An 11,403-nucleotide genomic window follows, 5' to 3' on the forward strand; every position below is an offset into this window, starting at 1 on the left:
GCAGCCAAGGGATTCCGATCATGGATTCCAGATCCCGAGTCACTACCATCTCCGCCAGACGGCGATTGACTAGGGATTGGGGATGGTGATCTCGTAGCCGGAGATGGTAGCGGAGTTGGGTGTCGGGGACTGGACGGCAGCGAAAGAGGCGGAGTCGGCCGCACCTCGAAGCCCCCCCAATCGAAGCCCAACCCCATTTCCACCTCAAAGTCCTCGTCAACTTCCAAGCCTTCGCCTCAGAGAACCCAGAGCCTCGATCAGAAGAGACCCGAATTGCCGGCCACACACTCCGGTGGGTGCCCAGAGCACTTTTTTTTTTGGTATAATGTGAGCTTCTGGAATGGGGTAGGGAAAAAAAGAAAAAAGTGAACGTGTACAATTGAACATATAAGTTGATCAATTGTGTCTGTAGTGTATTCATTTTGGTTTTGGGAGTTTATGAAATTCACTTGAGGGCAATAATAAGATTATTGGAAGGCAATAATAAGATTATTGGAAGACAATAATAAGATTACTGAGGGGCAATAAAATGTTTATTGGGGCAATAATAAGATTATTGGGGGGCAATAATAATATTATTTATTTGGATAAACCTCCGAAAGCTTTCAAAATTCAAAACATCTTCATTTTTCACTAATTATTGATCCCCAATAAACGTGTTATTGAGGAGCAATAATATGTTTATTGGGGGGCAATAATATGATTACTAGGTATTATTGGGGGGTAATAAAATCAGACGCCGGAATCCGGTCACCGGTAGCCGGAGTCCGCGGCCGGCCACTGGTCACCGGTGTCCGGCAAGGCCTCTGATCACTTCTCTCTCTAAGTGACAAAGAATGAGAGGGCAAAATTGTCCCAAAAATAAATAAAAAAGAATAAAAAAAAATACTTAATTGGGTATTAGGGAAATGATCTCTTAGAGTGTTTGGGTAAGTGGGGTTAATTAATCCAAAAATTAGGTAAATGATCATTTCCCCTAAATTTATTTCATGAGGAGGGACATAACTGGAAGTTTGATGAAAAAAGTAGACAAAAAAAATATAAGGAATGTGCATTAAGTAATTGAGGGAGTATTTAAAATTTCTCGATTGAAAATTAATGAAAATTTCCCAAGTGCGATTCCACTTCCTTCGTCACGTCCAACATTCTTCTCCCTGGCCACAGCATTACAACAATTTGTTTGAATATTGTTTCCATATGGTTGGGTTAAATATGTGGTTTAGAGTTATATATGGTTGAATACTTCGATCAATTGATGATATAAATAGAACAATTCTTAGGTTCACCCCTAGGGTGAATAAGCATATTCACCCCCGTTGTCGATTAACATATTTTTACTTAATAAAATTATAATCCAACGGTCTATATCTTAAATTTTCCTTTAAAGATCATCTCTGTAAAAAATCAATCGAATCGGAAATCATTTAATTATCTAATTGAATCAAACAAATGGATGGTTCTAACAACACTTACTACTACTATGATGAACCGTCCATATATTTCATAGAAATGAATAACTAAAAGGTCTTCAATTTGATTGATTTTTTACAGAGCTAATCTTTATATTACGTTATATAACATGAATGGTTGGATAAAAAAAATATAAAGTTATTATGCGTTAATCGCAAGAGAGGGTGAATGAGCTCATTCACCCTAAGGGTGAACCTAAGAATTGTTTATATAAATAACCATGCCTTTACACGTTAAGATTCAGACTATCGAGTGAGCTCTTAGGTTTTAGAGATTAGGGACGTTTCGGGTTTTTAGTATCAGCAAATGGCAAAACCACCATCATATGCATCAATGATCCATCTCGATCTCTCTGTCCTTCTTCCTCCGTCTATGTGACCCCCTAGTTTTCTTGGCTAATTAATTAAGGCAGAGCATCTCCAATGAAGTACATCTTTCGCAGCTAATTCAAAAACCTACCAAGATATCGATATATAGCCTCTTGATCTAGCTAGCCACCTCCTTGGTCTAAATAGGCTCCCCTATTTGTAAATCTTTCACTATCCAAGGTATCATATTGCAGTATGCTCTTTTCTTCAATGTTTTCCGGCTCCCTCCATGCTGTCTTATTAAATTCCACCGTCGTCACTACATTTCTATTTCAAAACTCTATAAACTCTCTTTCTTTAATATCCGACCTAACCTTGAACCCCCCATTTCCACTTTTTTGACACTTCAATTTTTGTTGCTATGGAAGTAGCTAGTAATGCCAATGACACTAAATATCTTATGTCATCTACTCAGTATCCTTATATTTTGGTTCATTATAATCAAGATTCTTGTTTATAAAATAGGCTCAACATATATAACTAATAAGCTGGTCAAGTTTCAACACTTACAGATTTTTTGCCATTAAAGTTTAGGCTTGATTGTGATAATGTAGTTGACGTTTGAGGTAGCTGCTGGTTATGGTTTGTGTTATGAAAATAGACACACTATAGTGACTTTTTCAAAGTCATCACATATAACTCGGATACATATGTTTGCCTAATTTTAAATTAAATCTTGAGATGGATGAATAAATGGAAGTAGTCTGTTCAATTACTCATCTATCATGCAGATAATTTGTTATTTGCAATAAAAATAAATATAGACATTAAAATAAACTTCTACAATTTGTCAATTTCAGACCTATCACTAATTAGAAGTGTTAACTCTTTATAAAGTTATCTCTAGAAGTTAGCCGAATTCTATTCGGATTTAAATTTGACTCGATTGCCAAAGTTGCAATCCGGAAAAATATGATCAAAACATTTTCAACCAGCAAACTGTGAGCACCCACAAAATTAAGATTAAAAATACCAGCTACACCAATACTAGAAGTCATCAATTCGATCACAACTAATTTCAAATGAATGAGCAAAACGCATAAGTAGAAGAAAAACGAGGACCCCAAACAAAAAAATCATCCGACCGCTCATTGCTCTTGCTGATAATTTTCGAGAGAAAATTTGCTCGAGTTTTTTATTATAATTTTTTTAAGGAACTTCTTAACCGTTGAAGAACTTAAAATTGGCACCGAGTATTAATGATGCTCAACTCCACCTATCGTTTAGTGAGAAATTCTTAGGTATGGCAAACGTACCAGCCACGTGGTACGTCCAGCCAATCATATTTCTCTATTTTTAATTATATTATGAAACTACTCATGTTTAATTAAAATGAAATACCCACAACACCCCCCTGCATAAGCACTGATTGGCTGGGCGTTCCGCCATGTGGCACGCCTGCATTAGAGATGTTTATTAAATTAGAGTCCTTGATTTAAAGCACCAAAATAAACAAAAATTATCTCACTTTTACCCCAACAACAAAATTTTATTCCCACTAACACAATTTAAGGTAAAATGATAATTTTACCCTCAATCTAATTAATGAATTACAAATGCCCTCTCTCTCTCTCTCTAGAATCAGCTGCCACCACAATTCCGAAGTCACAGATGATTCCGAAGTCGCCGCCGCCACAAAATCACCACCACAGGTCGTTTTCCTCGTAGTTCAAGTACTAGTCGGCTCCGGTGAACATACCAAATTTGATGAGGAAGCAACGAATTGGAAGCCGTCGTCGAACAGGAAGACGATGACAGCGAGATCGGAATGAACGTCTTAACATCCAAGGATGATGATGATATTACCGAATTAGCCATGAAGGTGTCGCTAGCGGCGCCAGAGACGGCGAAGGACCTTAGTGGTGACGGACACCGAGAACAGCCTCCGGCCCGACGAGATAGAAGCAGCAAGCACGGCAGCCGCTTAGCCGGAGCTGCCATGAAGTTACAGAGAAGCGAAGGGTCTGAACAACAATCGAGGCCATGGGTATGGTTTTCCGGTGAAAAAAAAAAAACCTTTATTAGCTTTATCCCATTTAGGTGAGTGAAAAGAGGGAGGAGCGGGAAAATGGGGTGGAGATCTAACTATAGCTATCTACTTATTATGTTAAGTTTAAAACTTGTGGCATGAGTTAAGCACCCCAGATCAATAACCTTATTGCATGTCAATAAAATATTACCGATCCCTTTTGCTTAACCACCTGATTATCAATATTTGCTCAATACTATTGCAGAAATAAACTGCCTAAAATGAAGAAAAGTAGTCATCAAAAGCCAAAAGATCGATTTTGAGCCATATATAAATAGCATGCATGCAGAGACGGTCGGAGCCAAATTGGAAACAAAAATGAAGACTGTTTTCATTGGTACTGTTCAATGTGTATGCTCGTGCGTTTCCCTAATTTTCAAGTCTAAGTCTTGCTGTGTGTCTGGTACGTGTCTGCTGCAGTCTCAGATTTGAGATTTCAAAAATGATAAATTTCTTGACAGCTTTTCCGTGATATTTGAACATTCATCATTGCAGTTATGGGCAAGAAGAAGAATCAAGATAGAAAATAAGCGAGAAGGTCGTGACTACAGACGATAAGATAAGAATATCAAATTAAGTTACGTCCTTTTGTAGTTTTTGACTTGAATCATTTGCATGATCCGATGCAATGGTGTTATACTTGGTCAATAAGAGGTGATATCCTTTCTTGAGACTTGAGAGTAGTTTTGGAGTTATCCTTGGTGGAAAATATTACTAAATGAAGGACTATTTTTATCCATACGCTTAAGTACGTACAAAACTAGTGTATATAATAGAATAGAAAGTTTTAGGTTGAACTGTTGAACATAGATTCGTTTTCACTTCATGACTTATTCTTCATGGTGCTTAATAAAATCAAAAGGAGATGATTAAAACTTCATGATATGAGGCCCCATTTTCATAGATGTTCAAGCACATTTAACTTCATGCAGACCTTCCTAATCATTGAGTGACATTAATTAGTAATACTATTGTAACTGATTGGAACGCCCTTTTGTTTGATTCATTACATTAAGTTTGAACATGCTATCCTAATTTCTAAAATTTCAAGTTCATTTTATCGGTGAATCTAGGTGCTCGTTCACTCACTTTCAGATTTCAAAAATTTTTATATAGATTTTCATAATTCGAACTATTTATTTTATAGATTTTCTTTCAGAGATCATCTCAAAAAAAAAAAAAAAAAAAAAAAAAAAAAAAAGAGCTAAATATGAAAATCAAAGAACCAAAATCAATCACCATATATTAATATAGAAATAAGATCAGATGAATTTGTTTTTTCCTTCATCATATGATCTGAAGAAGCAAAAAATCAAACTTTTTTTTTATCAAATAACTTAATTGAAACTGGTACAGTGCTTAACTTTTTTTTAATTATTTCTTTTAAATAAATAAAGAACTTGACGATATTAAGTACTCCGTTATGATACTTTAGAGTTTTTTATTTATTTATTTATTTATATATATTTTTTAAGGAATTTATGATACTTTAGAGTTATAATCCTTCGGTAATTTTAGTTTACATCTTATATATCTTATATAATTAAGTCAATTCTTGAGGGAATGGTTAAATTTTTGAACTACCATATATGCCCTCACATAATATAGGTATCAATAAATAAATTATTTCTAGATGAGGATGGGATAGTTAATTGATTATTTCATATTTCAAAAAATTGCAATACCTCCCAGGAAAAAAGGAGAAACTTCTCTAAAATCAGGAGAGATAACTTTTTTAATTTAAAAAAATTAAAATAAAAGCCAATTGACATGTGCGGAGCACATGTTAAGGGGCTAGTCAGTATTAATTAAGCAAACAACCCTTATGGTTAAATTTTCAGAAATCTCTGCAATTGCCCCTCTCTTGATAATAACCAGCGTAAAAGAATTTAATAACAAAGGGGTAAAAGAGTAATAAATTAGTAGAAAAGATAAGAGGATAGACAATGATAAATTTAAACGTTCAGTTAAGCAGTAGAATATCTCAAACACATTGCAGTTATATCCTCCCACCTCCTCTTTACGTGCAAAAACTGCATATTGGTAGCAATACCCCTCTCATAATCTCACATACTTTAAACAACAAGAAGTCTAAGAAAGGTATGTTGTGGTTCCATGGAAGAATATTCAATGAAGGGACCTTAAACTGTTCAATTTGTTCATTCAGGAGGCTTTGTTTTGTTCACGCGGAAAACTGTTGGTAAGCAGTGTTTTATTGTCCTTATTGCAACTCTTATTCATTTTGATTTCATGTTTATTGATCCTTTCTGATTGTATGTGTCTTTTGAAATAGGTGAGGGCATATGATCTATGAATTGTGACTTTTGATAACACTTCTTTGGCGATTTCATCTGCGTTTTATGAATCAATTGGGTAATTGTTTGTTTATCTCTATCTCACTGGTCAAGGATTAGTTTTTCTTTGAAAAATTTATGCTTTCTTAGAGAAATCAGTACACTACACCACACACTTAATTTGTACGTTTCTTCTTTTCTCAATTGCAAACCATAATACCTTAAGTTCTCTTCGCCGGACTATCATATCGCTACCTCTATTTTTTTCCAGGAAAAGATCAAGTGATGATCTTGATCAGCTCTGGCGTATTCACTGCAGCTATACATATGACAATCTAGGAGAGTCAACAAAGCCTTGATTTGTCGGCTATTGCTCGATCTTAGAATTAAATCTAAATTTGTGGTACGTAAAAGTGATGAGATCGGAACCGTCATGTTTCTTTGCTTAGGAAAGGGAATTCGTCTTTTAATTCCAGTAGGCTATCGTTTGTATTGAATAATTATGATACAACTAATCGGTAATAATAGTAGGTGTCATGGTAATTTCTTTCTCTGTCATCTCTGAATTTATGTTGTAACTTGCTTTTAATATACAAAGGATTCCAATCAGCTACCGTACCCTTTCATTCATCATTTGATTATAAGCCGTTGTTGAAATTTACATTGAAAAGATGCATATTGAAAAGAAGGATTGGAGGAGTTGGATTTGGACCGTAAGGTATATCAATGATTTCTCCTCTTATCTATTTTAAATGGGATGTATATTGAAACCGTTTGCTCTTGAAAATTTTATTCTGTTATTAAAATTTTATTTTTGGTTTTTCAGGGAATCTCATAAGCAATTAATTATAAAGTCTTGATGGTTAACCTAAAGAGATGTTGTTCGTGGACTCGAAAGCGTTTAAACTGAAAGTATTCAAAAGAAACAAATTATTCGCAAGCGCGAGCACGGCCCTTTTGCACGCGCGTAAGCACGTGCAGGAAGGCTAGTCTTATATAATTAAGCCAATTCTTCATGGAATGGTTAAATTTTTGAACTACCATATATGCCCTCACATAATATAAATATTAATAAATAAATTATATCATATTTAAAAAGATTGCAATACCTCCCATGAAAAAATGAGAAACTTCCTCAAAATCAGGAGAGAAACTGTTGTAATTTTTTTTTAATTAAAAAAAATAAAAATAAAAGTCAATTGACATGTGCGGAACACATGTTAATGGGCTAGTATATGAGAAAAGCAGAAGTTACAAACATGTTTAGTTTGTCTGATCTAAAACGTGGGCAGTCAAAAAAAAATGTATGTGGGAGGCAAGCCAGGAAGTCTGGGCGTCTTTATCGTTGACTATGCTGCCCGGCCTTTTCTAGTTTTCTCTTCCTGCACATGGATTACGCCGGACCAATAGGACGTCTGCATCTATGGAATTAGTCAAACTCACTTCTGGCTTTGACACACTACACACGTAGATCTCTCACTAGCTACCTTTGCTACTAGCTATGATATCTCTCCAACCAAATTACCTTAATTTCAACCAGTTTGATTTGCCATTCCTATTTGTCAAAGATAGAATTCAAAATTTCCACGAGTACTATTTGGGAATGTGGTACAACTTGTAGCTAGCCACAAACCCTAATTATATATAATTAAAAGAGTTCATTACCAATGGAAAAGCTAATTAGATGTACGTTCTCTCGATTTCAGAAATGATCAGTATGTAGATCAGACAGAAGTTAATACCAAATTGTCTTTCTGGTCACTAAAGAGAACAACAATTTTGGATCCAAGGCACCGATGGAGTCAAAGTCTACATCGATCTTATCAATAATCATCGGCCACAAAATTTGCTTCGAATGATATGTGAAGTAGTTGCGGAAAGAGTCCAGGTAAGTGTAGAATGTCTCGGACTAGAGGAGCAGGTAGACCAAGGAAAATCCGACTTTGGATGGAGCTAGCACGTACGTGTATGTCGACTAGCTAATTACCAATAATCTTCAACATATAATTTACATTTTCCTTTTTGTCCTTGTATAAAATCACCTTCATTATCGTTGAGTTGTGCAATAAACAAAAAAGAGTTGGTTAATTTATCAAAAATACTGGAATATTTTGCTGTAACCTCATTTTTTCCTTCTGTGTAGCTAACAGTCGAAAGTCTCTCTCTCTCTCTCTCTCTCTCTGGTGAGTGTTGAGAATGTTATGACACGTGGTGACTTGACGCACCAGCTGACCTCATGACTACTCCATTCTCTCTGAGATCTCTCATCACAATGTGTTGGTCTTAGTCAAACCAAACCCTTTTAAAGCCGGGTCTGTTGCACCTCTTAAGACTTCAATCTTCACTCTCTCTCTCTCTCTCTTCCCTTGAAATATTTAAGGACAAAGGAGGACTGCCTTCACACACCTAATATATGTTCTTTCTTCTCCAATATTCCTACCAGGGTCTCATCTCATCTCCTTGCCATTCTTACAGATTACAATATAGATTTGATTTGATCCAAGCTAGTCACGTACCAACCATATAGAGACAGATCGGGAGATCGATCATGGACCCAGCTGCTAGTGACCATTCGATTCATAGCTCCAGAATTGAGCATGTGTTGTCTCCGGCGACTGCGGATGGGAAGCGGGTGGTTCATGATGAACTGGACTTCTTTGCTGATCATCACAAGGGTTGTCTGAAAGAAACAGATCAAACCCTTGAAGTTAAAGAAGACATGGCTCATGAAAACCATCTAGATGTAAATATATGCAAACTAGCTAGTTCAATTTTGATCTGTATGTTTTCTTTAATTATTTCTTACTGTTATTATTGGGTGTTTGTTTTCGTGGTCCAGACTGGTTTAAATCTTCTAACCACATATACGAGTACCAGCGATAAATCATCTACGGATGATGGATCAACATCCCATAGCATGGAAGATCACAAACAAACAATAAGTGAGGTAATAATTCATGTTATTAATTCGGCTTTTTGTTTCGAGCTAATTATAAATCTAGGGTTTTGAAATAATATAGTTCGAAACTAATTTGGTGCAGCTAGAAGTTGTTCAAGCTGAATTGGGGCGTATGAACGTAGAGAATCAACGGTTGAGAGTTATGATTACTCAGGCGAACAACAATTACAAGAGCTTGCAAGTGCATCTCGTGGAATTCATGCAACGCCAGCAAAATCAATCAGTACAACAACACAAGGTAATAAATTAACCTATAGTTTTTCTACGATTATAATCATCATTTTATGTAATTTAAATTAGTTAAATTAATAAGTATCATAAATGTTCACGGGTTTGTTTAGATGGTCATAAATGGATCAGCACCAGAAGAGAAGCAGAAAATGAACAATATTGTTCCTAGACAATTTATGGATATGGGCAGGGCTGCAAATATCACTCATCATGAGAAAAATGAGCTTGTTTCACACTCTTCATTGGATATGGTTAGATCTAATAACGATTGTTCTCTTTCTCCTCCCATCGTTGAGTCAATGGATCACTGCAAGAGTACAGTTCATAGGGGCAGTAAAAGAACTTCTGCGGGTGCTGAAGATAGCCCGGAACGACAAGAATTTCAAGCTGGGAGTCCTGGTTGGGTTCCTAAGAAAATTCCCAAGTTGAATTCCGGAGACGCTGACGTTGATCATCAGGCCTCTGAAGAAACCATGTCCATGATTAAGAAAGCTCGTGTTTCTGTTCGAGCACGATCTGAAGCTTCCATGGTAAGTTACACTGAAACTGAATCACTGATTAGGCCGTAGAGTCATGTCTAAATTATCTATATCAGTACTAGCTAGTCTGCAACTCGGATAAATTTGTTACCAAATAAAATGAATCCGGTTTCAGTTGAGAAAAATTTCCGAATTAAATGCGTGGAGTATCAAGGAGTACCATCTTCCTTTCTAATGATTTCCAAAGCATACATTGGACTAAACCAAAAGGCACACGTGCAATATGCAAGTGTATGAGATAACTTTTCAAACTTGGTTGTTCTCTCTCTCTTTCTCTGTCTCTCTCTCTTTCTCCTATTGTTGATTTCCTATTTGCAGAAAGTCAAATATACAGGCTAGCTAGCTTGTAGTTATCATTTTGCTGACCACCAGTAGCTCTATTAAAGACAAAAACAGTAGATTTGATTCAGATATAATACTAAAATCTTGCAGATATCTGATGGATGCCAATGGAGAAAGTATGGTCAGAAAATGGCTAAAGGGAACCCTTGCCCTAGGGCTTATTATCGTTGTACCATGGGAACTGGTTGCCCAGTTCGAAAACAGGTACTCACATATATGCTCCATTTGTTCTAAGTAAGACTTAAGGACTAGTTAATATTGATCTACTGCATATGTTGTATCGATAGATTATCAATCTGATTAACTTTGATGTGAATAAGATGTATCAGTGTTTGACATATTTTCCTTGACCTAAAATGCCTGACAATGTAGAATGAACCCAAGTAAAAGATACTCATAAACCTAGCATATTTGTCAAACTGTTGTACCTGATATGTAAGTTTGTAACCTTTTACATTTTGGCTCCTAATTTCAGGTACAAAGATGTGCAGAAGACAAAACCATACTCATAACTACTTACGAAGGGCAACACAACCACCCGCTCCCACCTACTGCAATGGCTATGGCATCTACTACATCAGCAGCAGCATCAATGCTACTCTCCGGCTCAATGCCCAGTGCTGATCATCATCCTCACCATGCCCTAATAAACTCATCATCAAACACTTTCTTACAGAGAACAGCTATTCATCATCCACAGCTACCAAATTGCCCACCAAGCTTTGCAACTCTTTCAGCTTCAGCTCCGTTTCCCACGGTTACATTGGACCTCACTCGCTCTCCAGCTACTTCATCAGAGACTATGGCACTGAACCAATTACCAAATTTTTCTCAAAACATGCCTCTGCCACATGATTTAGGCCAAGCCCTTTGCAACAACGAATCAAAACTTTCCCTTCTCGATGGCTTTCGGGGATTGGACGCTACTACAAATCACTCAATCCTGGCTGACAAAGTGAGTGCAGCTACGGCAGCCATCACAGCTGATCCTAATTTCACAGCAGCTCTAGTGGCAGCCATCACCTCTATCATTGGGAATAATGTTCATTCAAACAACAATACCAACAGTTCCAACATTACTACAAGAAACAGCAGTGATGACAATACATGAACATCAATCATTTTATTTCACTTGATCAGAGCAATAAAGATTCTTGTTGATTTCATTTTC

General features: G+C 36.3%; 1 protein-coding gene across 1 annotated transcript; it reads left to right on the forward strand.

Moving 5' to 3' along the window:
- The first annotated feature begins 8,518 nt into the window (after nucleotides 1–8,518).
- On the forward strand, nucleotides 8,519–11,403 carry LOC133732491 (probable WRKY transcription factor 31). Its single transcript, XM_062160055.1, has 6 exons — nucleotides 8,519–8,904; nucleotides 9,001–9,108; nucleotides 9,203–9,358; nucleotides 9,462–9,881; nucleotides 10,323–10,436; nucleotides 10,708–11,403. The coding sequence occupies exons 1-6, from the start codon at nucleotides 8,710–8,712 to the stop codon at nucleotides 11,341–11,343; spliced, it is 1,629 nt and encodes a 542-aa protein (XP_062016039.1). The 5' UTR covers nucleotides 8,519–8,709; the 3' UTR covers nucleotides 11,344–11,403.

The sequence above is a fragment of the Rosa rugosa genome, chromosome 2 (genome assembly GCF_958449725.1).
Source record: "Rosa rugosa chromosome 2, drRosRugo1.1, whole genome shotgun sequence".
Lineage (NCBI taxonomy): Eukaryota > Viridiplantae > Streptophyta > Magnoliopsida > Rosales > Rosaceae > Rosa > Rosa rugosa.

Bases quoted from the DNA above. Each gene is read 5' to 3' on its own strand.
- LOC133732491 (XM_062160055.1), top strand. From the start codon at position 8,710: ATGGACCCAGCTGCTAGTGACCATTCGATTCATAGCTCCAGAATTGAG. The intron at 8,905-9,000 runs GTAAATATATGC...TTCGTGGTCCAG, and splicing joins CTCATGAAAACCATCTAGAT to ACTGGTTTAAATCTTCTAAC. The intron at 9,882-10,322 runs GTAAGTTACACT...AAAATCTTGCAG, and splicing joins CACGATCTGAAGCTTCCATG to ATATCTGATGGATGCCAATG.